General features: G+C 36.5%; 1 protein-coding gene across 2 annotated transcripts in view; it reads right to left on the bottom strand.

Moving 5' to 3' along the window:
• LOC373526 (ATP-binding cassette transporter subfamily A) overlaps nt 1-24,071 on the bottom strand; it is a 45,300-nt gene that overhangs the window by 4,765 nt on the left and 16,464 nt on the right. For both annotated transcript variants that reach the window (XM_030975047.1, NM_214649.1), the window contains 24 exon segments: nt 23,856-23,999; nt 23,075-23,271; nt 22,426-22,626; nt 21,702-21,834; nt 21,095-21,193; nt 20,281-20,562; nt 19,513-19,631; nt 18,858-19,004; nt 17,885-17,974; nt 17,047-17,231; nt 16,298-16,549; nt 15,311-15,582; nt 14,647-14,820; nt 9,899-9,987; nt 8,420-8,606; nt 7,403-7,525; nt 6,173-6,289; nt 5,421-5,594; nt 4,813-4,923; nt 3,735-3,898; nt 2,791-2,929; nt 2,029-2,088; nt 1,337-1,426; nt 473-560 (listed from right to left, as the gene is read on the bottom strand). In XM_030975047.1, coding sequence (XP_030830907.1) covers nt 473-560; nt 1,337-1,426; nt 2,029-2,088; nt 2,791-2,929; nt 3,735-3,898; nt 4,813-4,923; nt 5,421-5,594; nt 6,173-6,289; nt 7,403-7,525; nt 8,420-8,606; nt 9,899-9,987; nt 14,647-14,820; nt 15,311-15,582; nt 16,298-16,549; nt 17,047-17,231; nt 17,885-17,974; nt 18,858-19,004; nt 19,513-19,631; nt 20,281-20,562; nt 21,095-21,193; nt 21,702-21,834; nt 22,426-22,626; nt 23,075-23,271; nt 23,856-23,999 — 3,637 coding nt within the window.

The following is a 24,071-nucleotide window of genomic DNA, read 5'->3' as shown; positions in this document are numbered from 1 at the left end:
TTCAGAGGAAAAGGAATTACTAGGAGAGTTAACCTACATTAAAAATATGTGTGCTTGAGAAGTTATATTTGGTACTGCCCACTTAAACAAAATGTGAAATTACTCATTTCCCTCCTAAAACAAGTATCAGATCGACATAAGTTAATATTTGACTAAGTTTGAATGATGATGGAATATGATTGAAAAATTAAAAAATAACAATCTGATTTTCCTTAGCGATTGTTATTCAACATGTTTAATTAAACTATTATTCAGCAATAAACTTATTATCAATAATACTACAAATGCAAGTCAGACATGAGATGAAACAACTTTTCCCCAGTGTACAAATTAACATGTACTATCATTGACAAATCAATATGAGGAATATGTTCAAACAAGCTAAGGTAGAATTATGAATAAATCTAAATTTATTTCAACAAACTTAACAGCATTGATCGTAATATGAGGGAGTAAATCAGCAAGGACTTACCATTAACTCCTAGTAATCCAAAGCATTCTCCTTTCGGGATGGTAACAGAGAGTTTGTCTACTGCTGGTGTGCGTTTCCCACGGTAAACCTAGGAATGGAGGGTTACAACATAACCATTACAAACATAGAACTATAACATTTCAGTCTTACATCATCATTTACTTGAATTTTCTTTCTCAGTAATGAAACTGAACAAAAGTAGATATTCCTGATTGAAAGAGCCAAATATATCATACACGCATTCAAAATAGAAGGTTGAATGACAAGAAGAAATGTCACATGCAAGTATTCATTACATTTCCTAACCATTCAAACTTCTTCTGAAGTAATATGCTCTAGACCAAGTGGAAAATCCCCCTCCCCATCAAATGGCAACCCAACCCACCCCTTTAAAAAAAAAAAAAAAACAACAACGAGTTGGAAGGAATAATAACAGAAAGAATAACAGAAAGGAGACAAGGGAAGGTGAAAAGAAGTTGATACAACCCCTCTCCCCCCTGGTCTGTTGCTCCCTAGCATTTTATCCACCCAGTGAATTTTATTCCCCCCTGCTCCCACCACCCCCCCCCCAAGTGCCCAATCAATAGTGACAGGACCAAGTATATAGAGTATCAAAGTGCAAACATCATATTCATTGGTCATCCAGGATACCGGTTCTAAACAACCGAGCCTGCACATGAGGATCACCGCAAAATCATTCAACCAACAGGCTGGAGCTGATTGCAAATTTAGCGTTTGGGGTCGGTGTGATTACCACAGCATTTTTTAGCACAAAATTGTTTGGAACCAGCAACCTTGACAACGTGGTCAGTTTGTCATCACGCTTCGATACTCTATACCACTGTGCATATGTGTAGTACCTACCTTGGCTAGGTTCTTGATAATAACTGCATACTTGCTGTCATGTGGATCAGTGTTATCAACCAAAATCTTCTCCTCTGCTACATCTGGATCCTGTTTACAAACAACAATAAGGACAAACATGAACCTCATAGAATCTTTTTACACTGGAGTAGGAATAGTCTACATAGAAAGTTAAGGGCAAGTTTACATAAATTTGAACAGGGAATGTAATAAACCATGTCAGATATTTGTCTCAACAGAATTTTCTTAAACAGTAATTTTAACATGTAGCCTTAACATTAAACCCTGTCTGCACTAGCTGCACTGGCCAGGGGGGTTAGATCTCCCTGCAAAGGTCACTGACAGGTGGTTATCTCATCAAATCAGCTCTCAATTAACATAAGAAAAAGGGGATCATGGGGACCAACAGGCACCGATTTTGCATTGTTTGTTATATAGAGGGTGCAAGTAGTGCAGTGGGGCTTTAATATGTGGTAGTATAACCTGCCTTCAACACTGGAAGGTTACCAAAAACAGTAACAATACAAAAGACGCTGTGCTGGGAACATGTTATGGAAACAGAACATGACCTCTGAACAACTGAGCTTGAGAATATTTCATCTGTTTGGAGTCAACATGTCAAAACAAATAATAAATACATGTATAAATAAAACTAAAAATATTTATCAACAATCAATTTAAATTAATCTCACCTGGGGCAATCCAGAGTCCTTGAAGTAATTTGAAACACAGCAGGAGTAACCAAAACCAAGCTAAAGGATAATAAAGCAAGGAAATGAATACTTATTTATTTTTGAAAGCTCATTGGAAGAAGAAAAATATGTTACCCTATATGGTTGTAAGGTAAGAAATTTTATAGAGAGATTATGCATGATTCTCTCCCCACTTCTGGTGTACAACATGCCACTCATGGCAGCAACACAAAAGGGCATGTTTAGGAGAGTGTGGTATGGCATCAGAAAAATAAAATTAAACTAATTTAAAATATTGAGAAAGGGAGTGTAATGAAGTATACCTTGATGATAAACTACAAGGAGCTTTCTTTTGATGACCACTCAACCTCATAAATTTTCTATTCAATAATTTGATGAATTTTAGAGCTAAATAATTTAGGCAAAATAAGTAAATAAAGTTATCTACATCTAGAATAGAGTAGTATGTAGTCAATTATCAATATAGTAGTATAGATTAAATCCCAAACATTATCAGACATGCTCAAAGACCCTTGTATCTCTGTCTGGCAAGCTTCATTCATTGTTTATCTACTTATAAGAAGCCTTATGATTTGAACAGGAGGGCATTTAACAAGGCCTTTTTTCAATGACAAATGACAAAATCAGTGACAAATCTGCTGATAGCCAATCAGAAGGAAGGATTTCAGTAGCTTATAACAAAAACTGTCATTTGTCACTGATGACAAGTTTTATGAAATGCCCCCCAGCTTTGCAACATACCTCTATTATGATGGTGAGTAGTAGATAGATGATAGCCTCACAGGCAAGGTAGGTACAGTTCAATCCAATACCAGGCTGCTTCCAATCCAAGTTATTCAAAGCATAGGACACATTACTATTGGCACACTGCTCTCGAGCCCTGAAAGAACAAATGCATATAATATGTCTTCTTTAATCAGTATTCATACTGTTCTCCCTGAGGGCCCTAGCTGCAATCATATCATTACACCAGCTTTAGCTGAGCTACCATAAAAGGTGCTCAAGCATTCACAGAATTTCTTCCTACAGGGTACCCATTTACCGCGCCTGGGTGCATATTTGTATAGATATCCTCAGATTGAACTGACTTGAGAAACGATTACAGCTCTATGTTGCTTAATAATTGATTGCTTACAATTGAACCAAAAGAATTTTTTTTAAAAAGAAATAATATTTCAATTGAAAGTTAATGGTCATGCTCCTTCAAAAACAATCAAAGGATGAACTATCCTACCACTTAATCAACAAAACCACTCAAGCAAGCAATCAACCATTCAAGCGATAGATCAAAGACCGACCAACCAACCAATCGATTACTTACAGCTTTGAGCTTTGGGCATAGGTAGGTAGTAGACTGAGAATGTAACCAATCAATCAAGGGTGCATTCAATCAAATAATCAATCATTCAATCAAACAAGCGATCAAACAAACAAGCAAACAAGCAATCAAGCAATCAAGAGATCAATCAATCAATCAATCACTTACAGCTTTGAGCTCTCACAACTGGTCCTGATTGCATCATTGGTAGCAATGAACATGATAGATCGAGCCAGGGCATGGGTTGGTAGCAGATTGAGAATGTATTCAATCAATCAATGCTGTATTCAATCAAATAATCAATCAATCAATCAATCAATCAAACAAGCAATCAAACAAGCAATCAATCAATCAATCAATCACTTACAGCTTTGAGCTCTCACAACTGGTCCGGATTGCATCATTGGTAGCAATGAACATGATAGATCGAGCCAGGGCATGAGTTGGTAGCAGATTGAAGATGTAATCTGTGTACTTAGCTGCCGAGTCTTCCTCCAGGATCTCAAGAATGAAGACTGCTATAAGAGAACCCTACCATTAAAAGAAGAGAGAGACAATTGTAAATTATTCCTGTCTTTAGTCCCACTCATATTAAAGTGTGTTAGACCCAAATACTCTACTACTAAAGTTTGTGTATAGCCTACACCTTGTGGATATCTTTATCTGATCACAAAATATCAAGTGCTGCAAGACTATAAAGTCTTACTGGAACTTAACAGTAGTTGATTGAATACAAAATGAATCCTGCTTTATTGCACAGCTCAACACTACAAAGAATCCAAGCACAAATAACTCTGAAACTAAATTACCAACAATTTCTTTGGGAGATTAATTGAAATCCCATGGTCTCATGATAAAATGTGAGAAATGGCCCTTATTGTAAAGTTACTAATGATGCTACTTTCACATAAAATGCTGGTTAACCATAGAATAATTTCAAACTTGATGGATGCATGGTCTAGTCATTTATACACTATCAAACTGGAATAAATTGCCCAAACGCATTAGATTTATAGAAAAATATGAAACCATTTAAAAGATAAATGGCAAAATGGCAAAAGACATCCTCGTTATAATATGACTACCAGTATGGTTTTCTCTTATTTGTTTGTTGTTGTTAATTTTTTTTTTTTTTTTTACTGTTTGCTTTAATTTGGATATATGGCATTTACATATTTGTATCATATACATATTACTCATTTTGTTATTCTCTATGTTCAAATCTGTTTATCTATAACCTGGTTTGCAATATTTTGTTTGTTAAAGTCATATTTTGTAATTTTCTATATTTATTTATATTTTGATTTGTTGAAATGTCTTGCTTGTGTTATGAAGGGCCTCAACGAAAACCAATATTTATTTGTTGATTGGGCTACCCTTCATTTTAAAGATGTGTAATAAATATAAAAAAAATTATTATTTAAAAAGAAAAAAAAGTCTCTTACCATGCCAATGAGGGAGAGAGCGAACGCTGTCAAGGCATAGGCAATCACAGATGAGTTGAAGAGCAGGGAGAAGAGGTACACAAAAGAGATGGCTGCTAATCCAAACAGGAGCTGCAGAAACAATAGAGAACAAAGTATTAATGTACAAACAAAAGCATCAACATTGAATAGAAATCATGTTTTGATTTTGTGTACACAAACATAGAACAGAGATTATGTAACACATTTATAGCTTATAAAAATACAAAAGAAACTACAGCATGATCTTAAAAACTGTAAAGATATGAAGTATGTACATGTATATGCATCATTTTTGTGAATAAATATTTTGGTCAGAAGACTAATTAAAACATGAATTGTTTGGCAAAAACTACAGTACATAATCTTTATCATTTACTTCACAATATTTCTCTCTCTACATATTTTCTGGGGAAAACATTATAATTGTGATAAGTTATTACAAAAATTAGATACAAATAGGTGATTTGTATCATGATCTGACCATGTACATGTATGATATCACTTCTGAATTATCTTTAAAAGTCCAGCTAAAGGAATAGTCACTGACTAAGGAGTGACCAGCAGTGGCCTTGGGAACGGTCACTTACCAGAACAACCACAAAGCTGTCCAGGTTTTCCCCCGTGTAGGCGTCTACACTGCTAGCTGCTACCAAGATGATGATGATGATCCAGATGAAGAGATAGTTGATGACGTCCCAGCAGTAGTTGGAAAGCCAGTAGGTGATCGTGTCCAAGCCACTCACAAACTGCAGGTGCTTGGACTACCAGGGTTTGGTAGAAAAGGTACAGAGGTGCAGGGTTTAGAAGAGTTTCGGATATTGGATTATGAGAGTTTTTAAAATATTATCTGACTAGGTTCTTTATTGTAAGAGTCATATTGAGAAATACAATAATAAATTGAACATTTAAACATACACATACAAGAATAACAATTTACAAATATAAAAGCAATGGTGTATACAATTTTTTTTTTAAAGCAGATCAAATTGGCACACAAATAAACACAACAGCAAGTTAACTACAAACATATTTCGTATAATTCCCATTGTGGATTCATAAAGCCAGATTAAATTAAATGTGGTTTAGCTTATTCCACTGTTTTATGAAGTGCCAAACATTTTCCTCTTTATTTCATACAAAATTATTGTCATTGTATAATCAACCAATGCAACAAAATGATATTGTCGTGCCATTATTTTACCTAGCTTTCTTTGCTTCTTTTGACAATGAACTTGACAATGAAGAGACTCAAGCAATCATTGAGGAAAGCCGAATCAAAGAGTAGGAGATCAAATTACACATTTATGTACCCACACTCACATGCAACGTACTACCTTACCTTGGTTTGCTTCTCATTGACAATGAAAAGGATGAAGCTAGCAGTAAGGAAAGCCAGACCGAACAGCAGAAGGAGAGCAAAATAGAACACTTCCGTGGATGCAACGGCTGCATCTTCCTGTACACATACAAGAAAATAAATAACAATTCATTTCATTGTATGGTGTCTGTGCATCTGTAATACAGCAGAATACCCAAACCAAGCCATCCTCTTTATACATCTTCCAAACAGGGGCCGTATTCTGTAAACGATGTTAGCTTTAATGTTAGGAGAAATTATGTTCTCATAACAAACAAAAATTGTGCAGTGCTAACACATAGCATCAGTGATTGAGCAGATGTTACTGTTAACTGTACGTGGATGCAGCCAGCTTTGTGCACACATTGACCAAGTACTTGTCCTTATGTTGATTTTTTTTTTAGTTGACAATTTATATGATTTTACTAACATACCACCCCTGATTTCAAGTCTTGTAGTTGACTTTCAATCAAAAACTTATTTTGCAAATGTGATAAGGAACTATATGAATAACTGCTAGAAGCTTCACCAATGTTTAAAAGCATTCACCTCAGCCACCCGGCCCATTCCTTGATGTTAATAACTGTAAATAATGAAAATTTGGTCTGATTCACCTATGGAAGCCACATCAGTATCAATATTGCCCTTCCTGTGAGTCCTTCCTGTGTTATTATCCCAGCATTGCCAGGTTGAACTCGGAACCTCTTGTATTAAAGTCACGAGCCTTGACCAATATACAACATTATTATCTATATAAGGTTTTCAAGTGAAACGATAAATCAGTGTATTCAATATCTTTAGTGCAGTACCCAAATGACTGATCAATACTGTTTTCGCATTGCTCAGTCATCCAGGAACTTCAACTATCGATATCACACAAAAACAAAGTCATATTTACTGAGGTAAGTCAATTTTTTTATTTTTATTTCGCGAGTCAGCCTGATAGATAATAATAATAGTATTGTATGGCTTTGTTTTCGTGTGATACAGGAATATATTGCTCGAGCTATGACAATATTGGACGAGTCGAAGCCATCCAAGAATTATATAAATACTTCTTGAATAAAATACCCATACAGTATGCATGTAACAAAATATCAGATGCCAATACGGAACAGAAATTTACAGGATAGAATCAGACAAAAATTCAAGTTCCCACACACATCAGTATTGTCTAATGCTAAATATTGCAGAGGTCAGCTGGTATCTCACCTGACTCTGTGCATTCCTAGGTAGAGGGTAGTTGATAGTCTCTATGGCAAAGCTGTCATTGGTGAAGTATTTGAGCATGATGTTTGCAGCACCATTGAGAGCTTCAGCAGGAATATGCAATCCCTGAGAGAGAGAGAGAAAAGTCAATGATGTAGATTAATAAACAGAGATTTGAAAGGATTATCCGAAAATGGCAAACATTAGAAATATGACTGGTCAATACACTTAAAGTCACATAGAAGTCAGCTCTCATGGGGAATTCGACACCGTTCGGGTGTTTACCCAGTAACAGGTGTTGTCAATCACCAGGGTTAGCCTTGAGTTTTATGACCATTAGACCTTATGTAATGCTTTGCTTTTCCTTCACCCAAAGAATCTTCGAGCATGCTCCGAGAGACTAGGGGGTAATTCTTGACTGGCCAACGGGTTTGCTGTGTGCAGATTTGTACTCCCATTAATGGTATTTCCACCAAGTCTGGTGTCAGCAAATTACGGCCTTCTGTACATGGAAACTGACTACCCACTCCCTTTAACTGTTTGGGCATTCACAAAAGCAAACACACATAACATGAAATACCAAAGTGGCAAATATCTCTCAATTTTGTTACTTATTGATGAGTGTTCTTTACATCTAAAAGACCTAATAATGTACACCACTAAAAATACTTTAAAGCCTGTCTGCACTAGTTTGGCCAGGAGGGATTAGACCACCTTGCTGGTCACTGACAGGTGGTTATCTCATCAACTCAGCTTTCAATTAACATTAAAAAAGAGGATCATGGGGGACCAACTGGCACCGCTAAGCCATTGTTTTCTATATAGAGGGAGCAAGTACATTGTAGCTACAAGTAGTGCAGTAGGGCTTTAATGTCAGGCGTAAATGTAAATGAAGACACACAACATCAGAAAAAATAATTTCACAATTCTTATTCAAGACAAGATTTTTTTGTCATGAACTAAAAACAATTCATCTACAGATCCAAACCCTTAACTACCAAGACCTCTGAGAGTACATACCTGATTACTGTATCCAATGGTTAGCTTGGTGTTACCCCCAGGGGTAGTGGATAGTATGTAGGAGGCCACATTGTCGTAGAAGAAGTTCTGTGTGTCTGCAATACCCAGGATGTAGTTAGAGAGGTAGAGGGTATCCGTGGTGACGGTAGAGGAATTGGCTCCGACAGAACAATCCGTTACATCCTCACTGAATATTTGTGAGCAGAAATCAGAAAAGAAAGTCATCGAGGATCAGACAAAAATATAATATATAATAATATTCCGCTTTTATATAGCCCTTAATACAAATGTCTCTAAGCACTTTACAGATATACTATTACCCCGGTCATTGGATTCAATACTTACCCGCACACATTGTGTGCATAATCTCCACTCCCTGGGGAGCATTCCAGCCCGGCGTTACTTGACGCTCAAAAACTGTTTAACTAACAATGACGGTCGCATCCTACAGGGTACCCATTTAACACCTGGGTGGAGAGTAGCACTGCTACAGTATTGAAATCTTACTAACCTGAACAATACATGCATCCGTGATGATTCAATATGGATGAATATAATTATATGAATTGACGATATCTAATTTATTAGCTTTGTTAAGCTCAGAAAATCACAATGGCTTCGTGGAATTTTAGATTCGGGCTTGTAAGCTAGTATTCGGTGCTCTAAATCAATTCACATCCTTGCTATTTTGTGCTATTTATTTATGTATTAAAAGTCACATGAATTGAAAAAGAAGATCTTCGGATGATATTTATTTAGTGAATCCTTTTCTATACCCGGCATCCATATTCATCACTTCAAACTTTACTGTTGTTTTTTAATTAACTGTTTTCTTACTGCCTAATAATAATAACAACAACAACAATAAAATAATAATAATACATTGAGAATGCAGCAGAAATGTATTTCATGATCAATATGTCTTTCTAGTTTACAACTTCAGTTTTAAAGATGAAGTTGAGTTCTGGTCATGCGATTGCATTGTGAAAGAAACGGTGTGGAACCGACCAGAAAAGGTTGATCATCTAGCATATAAGAATGTGTTTGTATTGCAAGGTTCTGGAATCATCAAAATGATAAGAAATTTGGCCAAGTCTTGGTAAAGTTACAAACACTGTACACAGAAAGATGTATATGGGACTACACGAACACGTGGCGTAAAAAGCCGGCCCCCCCCCCCCCCCCGATTTTTACGATGGCATGCATATTTAGAATATGAAGGCATTTGAAGAGCCATGCTTTTCAGGGAACATGTCTTATCTGATGTTCTTCCACACTTGCATAATAAGAATGAGTAACGCTCATAAATTATTTTTCACCTCTTCCCAGAACTCAACCTTCTCTTTAATAAACACTGCATTAAAGGTAAATTGAGAGAAAATCAGGCACTCGTTTAATATAAGTGAACGTACATACACAGTAGGTTACAGTCATGATCAATACAATATTACTTGACACAAAAAGCAGGGGGATACTTACTCAGTATCAGCAACACAGGTTGGACAGTTGTAGTAACCAAATGTTGTGACATCATCACATACAGTTCTTCCAGCACCATCATTGTACAACTAGGGGAGAGGTGAAGGATGTGAAAAGAAAATAAACACGATATTCCTACATCTAAATGTACTTGAATGTAATACATTACAATAGTGACAGCCTAAGATGTAATTTACCTCCCATCTCCCCCCTCCTCAATTTTTTTAATATAAAATATATAAATAAAATAAAGAATAAATAAATAAAACAGTCAGTTTGTTAGATAGATAGATAGATAGATAGATAAATGGTATTTATTGATTCATTTCCATGTATCGCAGTTACAAGTAACTGAATTGTGCATGAATAAAACATTGATGGTGAAGACAATTATACATTTCAAGAGATATCACAGTAAAAAGTAACTGAATTGCACATGAGTAAATTGCTGGAAAAAGCAAGTATACATTTCAAGATGTCACACTACAATCTACATAATTATGAAGAGTGTGTATATACCATTAATCTTATACAATATTTCAATTTAAAAATTTGAGTTAAAAAAGAAAGAGAGATAGGAAAGCAGGAGAGAGAGAAACAAAGAGAGATAAAGAGAGAGAGAGAGAGAGAAAGAGAGAGAGAGAGAGAGAGAGAGGGGAAGAAAGGGGACAGATGGACAGAGAGGGAAAACAATTATGTACATGCTGATAAAATACAAAGATACATTGCAAGACAAATATGAATATTATTAGGTGAACATTAGAGATATTAAAATATAAATATAGATATGCATCGCATTCTTCATGTCATAAAAATTACATTGACAAACTTGGTAAAAAATCAGACCTCAAATTTATGAATTAATTATATACTATTTGTTTCAAAGTATATTAAATACAATCATAAAAAACTTTTGTTATACAAGCGTATCAAATCTGGGATTGGGCTATTCTGCATACGTTTAGTTTTGCATCTGGGTTCAGGGATCTTGTTAGTACTTCGCAAAGTTCTATTGTGTGCTCTTTGGGGTACAAATTGTTTGAACTGGTTTGTGCATGATAGAGTTTTTTTAAAGAAGGTAACACATAAGTCATTTCGACGACTTTCCAATGTTTGTAATTTCGATTTAGTAAGAGCGTTTGCGTAACTATGGTAATCCTTTCTAAAGATAATCCTCAATGCACGTTTTTGTATTCTTTCTATGCGTTGTTTTTGTGCACTAGTGAGGCCTCCGCTCCAAACTTGAGTAGCATATTCAAGGATTGGGCGAATATAGCCAATAAAAATAGTAATCAGATCTTCATGTGAAAAACCGAACTTCCCTAAAGAACGGAGCATATATAGTTTCGCATTCGCTCTTTTTTCAATATCTCTGACATGGGCTTCCCACTTCAAATCGTTTTGTATCGTGACACCAAGTAATTTCACCTGTGAAACAGTTGAAAGAATACAATTTTCGAGAATGATGGAAGACTGATTGACTGGTACTCTTGAAAAGCAAATGTCCATTTTGATACACTTCGCAGGATTCAATTGCATTTTATTAGTATCAGCCCACAAAGATAAACATTCTACAGCTTCTTGCATGTTTGAAATTTGGTTCGTTTTACGACACTCAACTAGGGTTAGATCATCGACATATTTAAACATATGTATGCTTTCAAAAGATTTGAAATCATTTATCATCACAAGAAAAATTAGGGGCCCAAGTTTCGTACCCTGGGGCACACCTGCATTTATTTGACACCATTCTGAGAGATCACTGTGATAGCGAACTCTTTGTTTACGTTCAGAGAGAAAATCAGATATCCAGTAAACTACCGCTGGTCGTACACCGATTTCAATTAACTTTTTGATGGCAACTGTATGATCTATTCTATCAAACGCTTTTTGAAAATCTGTAAGAAGTATCGTCGATGACGTTTTTGGTACCTCAGCATTTAAAAAAACATAATGAAGAATATTAATCAAACAGTGTGAGGTCGATAAACATTTCTGGTTTCCAAACTGATAGGGGTCAATATGTTGGGCAATGTCCTGATACATCCACTTTGCGATGAAACCTTCAATGACTTTAGCAAAGTGATCTGTTAATGATATAGGTCTGAGTTTGTCAATACGTGCAGGATTCACCTTTGGGATCGGTACTACAATAGCACATTTCCATGAGGCCGGAACTTTTCCTTGACTAAAAGAAGCATTAATTATATAGGTTAAAGGTCCCGAGAGTTCAACAGAAAAAAGACGGATTAGGCGTGCTGAAATATTATCTGGGCCATTCGCCGTCGAGCATTTGATTTTAGAAAGAACTTTATTAACCTGCCAAGGACATATCTCGGGTAAACTTTTAGAAGGTAAGTATGCAGGTAAAGCTGCTAAATTTAGTGGTTGTAAATCAGAAGAGACAGATATGAGATGTTCGTTTATGGCATTCGCAATTTTATCCCTCTCACTAGGATCTACACCATCAACTGGGATATTGAGTGATTGACGACTTCCCTTTGTGAGAATGCGTATTTCTTGATACCATCGTGAAGGATTACTTTTCTTAAGTTTCTGAATACGTGACCTGTAATATTTAACTTTTGCTTTCTGAATTGATGAATTTACTTTGTTTCTTAAACGTTTCCACAAAATTCCCTTACCCTGATGAAATGCAATTTGTCTCTTATGAATCAGAGATTTAATTTCACCTGTCATCCAGGGCTTATCTCTAAAGTGCAATAATACCTTACGAGCTGGAAAATGAATGTTAATTGCATTATTTAAAGTACTATAAAAAGAACCACATCGAACATTTACATCAACATCTTCAGTCACTTCTGGCCAATCATAAGAAGATATCCACTGTCCAAACGCCCTTATTGCACTATCTGTCATGGGTCTGTTAAATACATAACGAGTAGTATTTGGTAATTTAGGTTTGATTTTAAGAGGAAACCACATAATTGAATTGTGGTCAGACATTCCAATAGGAGAACAAATCTGTGGTTTATCATAAAACTGATGAATATTTGTGATAATCTTATCTAAAATGTGAGCCCCTCTAGTAGGGCAATCAACGACTTGACGAAATGAGTGGGTTAAAAGCACCGGATCAATATTCATTCGATTAAAATCTCCCAATATTACAAAACCTGCATCCGTATGATTAGTTAAAATAACATCAATAGTTGTTTCCAAATGATCTATGAGTTCTGTCTCAAGTTCAACATCAGGCTGAGGGTAATATACGACTGCACAGTAAATGCAGGAGATGGATCTTGGAAGACGAGGAGGGCGTATCTTCACCCAAGTCACTTCAAGGTTTATAGGGACTTGGACATCAGCTGGAGAAGGATTCAAAAGTTCTCTCACGTAGATAGCTACTCCACCACCTATACGATTAGTACGTGATTTAGCGCAGAGATAATAACCTGGTATAGAGAAGTTATCGAGTGGACAGTCATTCCTAAACCAGGTCTCGGTAATAGCTGCAATGTCTACATGAAGATACGAGATGACAGCTGATAGCTCATCAAACTTATTGCATGCTGATCTGACATTGCTTAAAAGAAAAGAAGGCAAATCGCACCCAGACTGAGGGGCGACTGGGACAGAAGTCAAGCATCTTCGGCGAGGGAACCTAGGGTATTTCTTAGGAAGCTTGGTACGGGCCGTAGGTAGAATAATCGGAATGGGATGCTTGAAATGTTTCAATTTTCGAACACCAGCTCTGCAGCCGCGACGGGTTTTAAACTCTTTTCCAATTTCGAGCTCTGAAATTGTTTTCCATGTCTGGACTGGTAGTTGTAAGCTTTTCCCACAAGAATTTGAGTTAATATTAACCAATTCACCTCGCGTATATTTATATCGTTTATTTGTATTGCATGATGTCAACTCGAACGGACCCGGGTTAGATTCCACATCACCGCAACAAATGATAGGTAAAGTGAAAGTTGCACTTGCATTAGCATAATACTTAATTGGTGTTTTGTGATATCCGCTACGATGAAGCTGTTTATGAGCTCGGCTAGGAGCACGAACGGGAACAAACGCAGTTTCATGTTTAGAGTAACTCGAATGTCCACGGAGGCCAGTAGTTATACATAGGGCAATGTAGAAAAGAACGTATACTTTGTAAGTATCCATCAGTGCGTATCAAGACTATTCATTGTATGTAGATGAATGTCACACCACGGATAGGCAAATCAGTCACACACGAACGACGTTCACACATCCATGCAGTATAGTACATGTGTAACAGCCCGGTGTAAAATGGCTTTACTTGCATGTACTATGTACACATCCGTTGAATCAAAATTTAGAAAAACCGTTTCCAGTATCTAATATATAAATACATCACCTCAAAAATGTCATGCAGTGTCGCAAGTACATAAGATGACAGTTGATCAACAATAAAACAGCATAGACTCAAATTTTCAGTGGTAAAACACGGTAAAATTCAGAGCAAAAACAGAGACGGCTGCCTGCTAGGCGCATTCAAGCATTCAAGGAACTGAAATTAATAGTATTGTCAGAACAGATCAATATGTAATTGTGATACATATGTATCAAAGTCATAATTGAATTGACATGACACAATACGCTCTAGTTATCATACATGTACATGCATATACCGGTAGTATCCTTTTTGTAGAGTGCACAAAAAAATTATCTTCTCTTTTTCTTTGTGTGTCTGTGTGTGTGTGAAATTAAATGCATCTCAATATTCTACAACCTCTACAAATGTCAAAGGTCAGACTTACATATTCCTGGCAGTATTCACTGAGGACCATGTTGGTGTAGTTACAGCACTCTGAATTGGAGGTCCTACTAACTCCATTGATCAAGTTCCCTGCATTATCATCCATGGCGTTCATCAGGTCGGATGTGATGTTGACTGGATTAACCGTTAGGGATTCCATCAGAGCTTCAAGATACTGTCAGGGAAAAGATCATTACTGATTAGTCACAATGTAAATGAGGATTAGTCACATTTTAGTCACATTACATCAGCTTTCATGGCAGTAGGGTCAACATCAAGGAAAACTGTCAGGGGAATAGATAATGAAGATGAGTTACAATTTTCAATCATGCAGAAGTGGAATTCAAAAAATCAAATGATATTTCAGCATTTCACGTGATCACACTAACAGTAACTACAGCTCTGCAGAAAGAAGTGGAAATATAGATTTGAAAAGCTTAACATTTGTTAATACATGACTGCTGCTCTATCCCCTGACTCAACTTGCCTCTCGGGCCTCTTTACATAAAAAAAAACAAAAAAACATGACAATACTTGAAAAAAGCTACAGAAATCGCTGCAGTTGATTGCCAGAGAGAATTGTACACAATTCAGGCGGTGGTTGTTGATAGCAAGTTCTATGACCAATAAACGAAAGTAAGCAATATATGAGATTGACTTCCCACCTCAAAGTGTTCACTTCCTGTGAGGTCAGCGTAGAAGACCTTGGCGGATCCTGATGGAGCGTATTCAGATATGTTCTTGAGGTTGAGGAGGCGGGCCCTATCGTCGGTCGGGTCACTGGATGTCTTGAGAAGGACGATACCCAGGATGACGAAGACGATGGGGAGAATGAATTGGGTGATGACAGACTTCTTGTCCCGGAGGGCACACAGGAAGCGCTTGATGAAGATAGCCTTGAACTGAAGGAACTTGAGGAATATGCCAGTCACCAGAGCTGAGAGAATGAAAGATAATGGCCAGGTTATGTTTTCATGTGAAAGTTGCATCCTAAAAAGAATCTATTAATCAGAAGGGGAAAAAAAAAATCAAATAACCGCTTTCCTGGAGCACTTCCTTTTCTGAGACCTCAATAAATGTGAATGATCCCAAAGCTTTGACAATTACTTGGACATCAATTGAAACATATCATTTTTTTAAACTCTTTGAATAATGGAAGGAGTTTCTGGGTAATCTAAACACTTATAGATCCAAATCTACAATGCTACTGTTAATACGGCAGACATGTCATCCCTAAACCAGCTATAAGATTTGTGGAGGATGAAAAATATTTCTTTCTGATTTCTATAAGGTTGAATTACTAAGGGACTTGCACATATACCGGGGGGGGGGGGGGGTGTTTCATAAAGATTGAAGGTTGAACTCAACTCTAAAAATTATGGAGAGCCATTTGTAGCCTTAAAATAAAATATATTCAAAAGCAAAAATTCAAGTATTTTAGACTTTGCATAAATTCCACATCAAGAACATGAAATCTCCTTGATAATAGAAAATATGAATGATTTGAATCAGCATTTTATGCCTTTCAAAATAACTTTTACAAAATATTTTCATAGATGCTAATGGCTTTCCATAATTGTTAAGTCCAACTTAGAGATAAGTTCAACGTATGATCTTTGTGAAACACCCCCCAGAACTGAGAGACAACTTACCACTCTGCCCAGAGTTGATGCCAAACAGACTGATCTTGACATTAGGATCCTTGACCCCTGCTTCACCATTGGTATAGATCACAGGGTCCGATTGGGCGGGTCGAGGGGGTGGGATGAGGCTTGACCGACGCCTCATCATCCCTCCGCCGTTGGCTTCTTCCTCGTCGACCATCTCACCCACCTTCATGAACACTTCTTCCATTGTGGTGACTGACACACCAAAGCTGTCTATGCCTAGAGGACCTCGCTCATCTGAAGGAGAGAACAAAAGAGGAAATATATTTGGATTTATAAGCCCAAGATTCAGTCTGAGCAAATGTAAACAGGATGTAGTAGTAGTGGTGGTTATTTTACCTGACTGCTAAGATAAGCATAATGGAAAGGAAATCCTCTTCTCTATGAAATTTATCTTAAAAACAACCATATATAGTTGTACTAACATTCTATTGAAACACATTCAATTTTCGTTATCGAATATTCAAGATTCAAGATTCAAGATAATTTATTGTCATGTAAAAAATACATAAACAATACAAACATATACAAAGTTCATTAATTATGGACTATGGGTAAAATTTCTAGCAAATATTGCTAAAAGTGTTTTTAGATTCTTTCTTCTGTTTGCTGACCAAAGACCAACAACAATGTCAGTAACAAAAATCTATAAAAAAAGCCACCTATCTTCAAAGGTCGCTTGAACCTATTCTGGAGGAATGGTCTTTATATACAGGTTTGATTGATATCCTTACTTTCTAGCTGAGTGAAGAGATCCTTGAATGTTGATGAGCTCTCACGAGGTAGGATGTAATCAATCTCTGATCCGACCCTGCTCTCTAAGGATGCATTTGGGATGTGGTTCTTGATCATATGCTGGATACTGTTCATATCAACCTTCTCATTCTGGACGAGGGTCAGGTGATAGCCAATACCAAATCTACAATGAGACACAAACATAGATGCCAATAAATCATTGTTTATTGATGAAATTCTGCACAAAGACTGGGTGATAGCCAATAGAAAATCTACAAGGAGATATTAAAACAAGGTAGATTGTCCTTTGTCTGATTTAACACAAGGGCTTGAAGATATCAAATGGACATCAACAAAAAGGCTCAGAACATTAACAGTTGAGTGTTTTATTCTACTATGGCCTATTCTGAAAATCTACAAAATGTAGACAGAGACAGTAATAAGAACTACCGCATCATTGCATTCTTTTACATTACTATGAAAGGGGATGGGTGATACAAAGAAGGTTAGGAGATTACTACAAACAGTATCATATTCAAATTGTTCTGTGTCTTGTTCAGATAATAAACCCCAAAGGACAATAAAAATGTCAAAAACAAAATGCATATTGAACTTTCAGGATTCTACATGTAGGTGGAGTTTCTCAGCCAATCATAGCAAATACAGCATGAAAGTGTGATAAATGAATCCCTAAGAACATAATAATTTACTCTAGTGTCAAAAAGTAAAAGAACATGCAGACATGTTTACACTGTTAGATATTCAGTGTGTACTTTCATCTCTATGTAATGCATGACGGTCGACCGAAATAGATCTACCATCGAGCGTCATTCTCACCTGTTCTTCAGGAAGAGGGAGCTCCCGCTTGCTCTCAGTTGTCCGTCGGCCATGATGGCTATCCTGTCACCAAGCAGATCAGCTTCATCCCTACAATCATTAAGATTCACCATGATCATGAGTAAACATATGAATTAATAAACAAATTAATTAAAGCCCACTGCACTACTTATAGCTACTTGCGCCCTCTATATAGCAAACAATGCCTAATCGGTGCCTGTTGGTCCCCCATGATCCTCTTTTCATAATGTTAATTGAGAGCTGATTTGATGAGATAACCACCTGTCAGTGACCTTGCAGGGAGGTCTAATCCCCCTAGTGCAGATGGGCTTTAATAGATTCTGTTGGTGATATCTAAAGTATAAAGAATTAAAATAGATGTATAAAGTTTCATTCCTAATATACCATGTGTTGAATATAATTATCACCAGGGCATAACCCAAGCTGCCATGATGACTTCCTCAAGAATTCAATGAATTTCTTTTTTCCAGGTAATCATCAGCTACCCCTGGGTCAAAGACAGCATATCTAGATTAATGTCTTGCTAAACTGCTGATTAGATGAAGCCTAATCTGGTGATATGACCAGTACTTAAAACAATATATAGGTTAAAGCCACAGTAATTAGAGAATTCAGTGCTTTGTATCCTCAGGAAAAATCACTTTAAAAGTCCACTGTTTATCATTAACATTACCAATATCATCAGGATATTCATATAAAGGAGGTTCTAAATCACTTGTTCAGTTTACAGGGTACAATCCCCTTACACAAAAGTCAATTCTGCTGTTTACATGGCCTGTTGCATAAAACTCACCATTGATGATAACTTTGCCATCGATGGCAACTACCATGGTAACAGGGGCCAACAGCCAATCAAAATCAAGGTTTCCACGGTAGTTACCTTTGATGGCAAAGATACCATCAATGTTAAGGTTTGTGCAACAGGGCGCTGACCATAAAATCAAGAGCTTACATGAAGTGGGTGGTGAGGACCATTGTACGTCCAGCCTTGTATTTGAGCAGGAGATCCCAGGTAGCCCTGCGAGCATAGGGATCCATTCCAGACGTAGGCTCATCTAGGATGACGATCTCAGAACCACCGATCAGGGCTATAGCACAGCTGTGAATGGACAGATAGGGTAAGGGTTAGGGTCAGGGTTTGGGTCAGGGTTTAATTGACATCGTATGTGGTCAAAGAAATGTCATGTAAATAAGATAGAGGGAAAGAGAATAGAAACATAGGGCAGGAAACAAATTTAAAGATGCCTGTGTTCTAGTAGCTCCAGTTTTAATAGATTTCAAACAGTATTTGAACTGTTTACATGCCCAACCACAAGCACAGGACACAGTCAAATTATTCACTTATAAAACACAAATTTACTTATGGAAGCAAACTAGGGAAAATGGCACATTTAGTGTAACATTAACATCATGGGACAATCCAATTTCTATTAACAATAAGAAACTGTAAACTGAATGAGACGACTACTGATCAAAATAATGGGGTTTATACATGTCACATTGGAAAAAGTGAACAAAGAGAAAACAAATTTAAAGATTGCTACAAAGATAAGTCATCAACATTGGAAAGAAAGATTGATGGATTAAAAAAAAAAGCAGTAATTAACCTGAGCTTCCTCTTCATTCCGCCTGACAGCTTGGTAGACAGTGTGTTTGTTTTGTCAACCAGTTGGAGGTCTTCTATCATCTGGTTTATCTCTGCATCAGCATCAGGACCTGACTTGCCCTAAGGTCAAGTGTCGGTTGAGAGCAGAGACAAGATTGAACATTGGTTATCATAATATCTCAAAGATTCAAATTAATCATGCACTCATTGTTAACATGTCAAAGATACCTTCTACACAAATGCAGTAGACTAACTATATAATAGATGAATAATAAGCAAATAAAGATGACAACATTGAGGTCTGCCTTGTAAATAATAAAATACTATACAGCCTGAAATTATTTTGACGTACAATTTTCAAGACTTGTTAAACATAGACATTTCATGGCAAGAAATTGTTATAAATTGCAAAAATTTGGTATTGTTTTGAGATTCAATATTTTGCGGCATGAAACTCTAGCAAATCTGAAACAATCACATAATTTATGAACATTTCATGCACACAGGCTTTCTGGTTCTAAAGATAATTTGTCCGTATCTACATGCATGTTGGTATTATTCTATGAGGTCATTAGCATGTTTGCTTTATGTAAACATCAGAGTATATGATAAATAATGAAGTATTACTAACTAAAAGATTCTTCTAAATTCATTTTTTTGTGGGTGCTAAAAACTACGTTTAAAGACAAGATGTTGTTCAAATTCTCAATTAGAAATTGCTATTTACACTATCAAAAGGGAATGCATCATCAAGGAGGAGCAAACATACCTTCAATCGAATGAAGAACTTCAGATGTTCCTTGACGGTCAATCGATCAAAGAGAACATTGTGCTGAGGACACAGTCCCAGGCTCTGTCTAACACCTTCCATGTCGTCCAGTATAGAGTGACCATTGACCAGAGCCTTGCCAGACGAGGGTGTGTAGAGACCGGTCAAGATGGACATTGTTGTGGTCTTGCCGGCCCCATTGTGGCCGAGGAGGGCAGTGATCTGACCCTTGAACATGGACACTGAGAGGTTGTCAACTGCTAGTTTGCTGCCTACAGAGCTCTGTAAAAATACAGGCAAATAAGATGGATGTCAGGAAAATGGTGCTAGCTGGCAGGGTAAGAATGAACTACACATACACTAGGACTCGGAACACAAAGTACGCTGCACGAGTCAAAATAGGCATATCCTTACAGATTTGTACCAATAAACATGCTTACATGTACATGTGCATAACAACAAATATCCATTTAAAAACAATACTCTTCCTTGTTTCCTCATTAGGGCATTTGGTTGCCTATGTATTGTCTGGTGGCATCTGCAACAAACTACTTTGCATAATGATTGAGAATTCTATAAAACCTACAGATCATGTGCGCCGTTAGTTTCAGTAAGAAAAAAAAGAAGAATTTTCAAATACCACAATAAATCTTGATAGTACTTTTCCTTTTTATTTGAAAATCAAAATGGGCAATAGTCCACAGGATATCATAGCAAAATATTTTACTACAGCAACTGTAAATGAACACATGGTTTCAGGCAGGAATGGGGTTTTGGTAAAGTTTAAATTCTTAATGGTAAAAGAGGATGTTACCTTGTAGACTTTGGTGAGGTTTGATATTGTGATGCCTGCATCTAGATTGGTAGGTTCATCCTCATGGTTAGCATGGGCAGGCTGTGTTTGGCCAGGACCCTGGGGATTCAAAACACAAATCAATATGATTAGAGACAATCAAAATAAAGGTTGTAGATGATATATATATATATATATATAATGTATATAGTTTGAATCTTGGGGGACTGCCGGAAGTATTTCTTTTGCTTTCTTTTGTCAGATAACTGTGTTTCAGACACTGTTATCAGTTAAGGCCATTTCATGGCAGCTGCGATCATCAAAATCTCAAAATATGCAGTTCTGATATATAATTTCCAAACGCGAATAGCAAATCGGTCGATTGTAGTCAAGAAACATTGTTTTAGAGCTAAAGTAACATCAGTCTTGAGAGGGCACCATAAAGAGTTTATTATTTACAATTTCATTACTTTAGACTCAATTTCAACCGCGACAATGATCATTGAATATTGTAAAATAGCATAGGCTTCTATTATGTTCATTTGAACCAAATTCATGACCCCTTACCAAAACTTTGTAATACCTTTAAATGGAACGTACATGATTCATCTTATTACCAGGTACCTACCTCAACGACATCATCACCATCAGGGTTAACATCTACCTTAGTTGGCTTATACCCACACCAGTAGGAGGGTTGGAAAGGAAAGTAGAATGGTTTCGGGATACCGTAGGTCCCTGGGTAGACTCCTTCAACGTACCTGTAATCAAACCACAACAAACCAATAATCATTTGTAAGAAACAATGCTTGATGATTTAACTGGATTTCTCCTTGATTACAAATAAATTAATATTTTCATAAAACAATTCATCCTTGTCATTACCACAGGTAACTTCCTTGATGTATACAGGCACATGTACTTTAGATTGTAAAAGTATGATGATAATTAGACTGTTTATAGAGTAGCTTTTCCAATGGCTTATAGAGCCAACAATATTGAAGATTTATTTATGTGTATATATATATATATATATATATGTATTTCAAAGAAATAACTCAAAACTCAGAAACACTTGCAATAATACTACCCATAACAATTTTTCAAAATAAATAAATAGTATATTTCATACTTGCTCTTAAAAATCATACGTATCTCCAAAATATTGCTGTTTAACAAACTATTCATTTAAAGACATTTTGAAGAAAATATTTGTATTATGACTGTACAGCAGTTCAGCATCAACTAGGATATGATGAATAAAACATGTTCTAAGTGTTTTCATATTAATTTAATAATAGATATTGCCAATTTAATGAGAGCAGTCAGAAGACGATGGAGAGAGAGTTTACCATGTGATGAGCAGGTAGAGGACTGTATCGAGGATGAGCATCCCAAAGACGGATCCCATGGAGAAGGTGCTACCCTCGGATGGACTCTCGCCGATGTTGGAGAACTGGGCCCCTTCACCCTTGAGCTCATAGCGAGCTAGGACCAAGACTCCTTCACCCATACAGGTGTTGGAGAGGAGACACACTGCTGTCTTGGTAGCACTGTAATCATGGATACACAAAACGGTTAACTCTGACGAGTGCAGGACCAAAAGCATTAGTATGTCTCTCTCTTTCACGCAATACTTTGCAAAGCATAGAATATACAATGTAAGAGATCTATTTAATGATCGCCCTATGTCAGGGCATGGGAATGAGCAAAACCGATGCAGAATTCCTAAACATAGAGTTTACATTCACAATTATTGTCAAAGACAAAAGCATAATAAAACAACAGATACTGTGTCGTGATAACGAGATGTATCTATACTTTATGGAGGTTAAATGTCTACTTCACAGGGATTTGTTCACAGAAATTGGTAAAAGTAACGTGCTCCACTTTTTTTTTTTGCAACAGGCGGCCAGACGGACCAAAAGTGTAATGTAATAAATCATGGATGAACATAAGCCCCTTTTATCTTTATTTGAAAGAATATGAAATCTGACTTACTCGGATGAAGACTTGAAGTCCAGGAAGAACATGGGCAGGTAGTTTAGGAACCAAAGAACCATGCCAAAGATCAGACCCAATCGAGCACGCGAGAAGAAACATGAGACGAGGAAGCTCCAAGCAATGGTCGCTACCATCCACAAGACAAAGTAGATCAGGAGGATAACAATGCTAGAGTTGGGGAAAATGTTACCCACCTGCAAGAGTTGACATTCAAGATGAAAATTTTAAAGTTTTAATGTCCATATATTGGGTTCAATCTATTTATTTTCTGAATATATTCTTTTGAGCCCACTGCATCATTATGAATTCAATTTGTCTTTCTTAATTTTCTAAAATGATATTCTCATGTTACCCTTCTTATGTAATGACTTCAAAATTGAAATGTATTTTGTTTCAAATATAAAAAAAAAAATGAAATTGGAGAAACTATGAATTTCTAACATGAGCATCACACAGAAATTTGATTTGATTACAAATGCATGAGTTAATTTCTCATGTTACAGTAAGTGCCCATTGATTGGAATTCCAAACATGTATCAAAATAATAAATTGATTCATACCTTTATGTAATGTGTGCACCATCATAATTCACTGGGATTTTTTTTCAAATCAATGAAACAAATATTCAATACAATATAGGCCTTACATTATGACAGAAGTACAGATGTCTGTTACTACAAAATCAGGAAATTAAATCTAATTCTGGCAGATGGGTGCATAAGTCGGAAGGAAAAAGAGATAAACTAAGAAAAATCCACACGATGCTCGGAGCACTCACCACAACTATAACGAGAATGAGGATTGTTGGGATGAGAAGATAGACAAAATACTTGATGAACCAAGCAAGCCAATGCATCCAGTTAGCTAATCCCATCATCTTCATACTCTCCTTCAGACGACATTCTTTCTCAAACGTCAGTTCCTGCATGGGGTCAGAAAAAAAACGACACAAACTTAGGATAATGCCTCGGAATATGAAATGTGACATAGTGTA

This window comes from Strongylocentrotus purpuratus, unplaced genomic scaffold (genome assembly GCF_000002235.5).
Source record: "Strongylocentrotus purpuratus isolate Spur 01 unplaced genomic scaffold, Spur_5.0 spur5_scaffold_8, whole genome shotgun sequence".
Lineage (NCBI taxonomy): Eukaryota > Metazoa > Echinodermata > Echinoidea > Camarodonta > Strongylocentrotidae > Strongylocentrotus > Strongylocentrotus purpuratus.
Note: the sequence above shows the minus strand (reverse complement) of the source record. Positions and strands in the feature narration are given on the sequence as shown.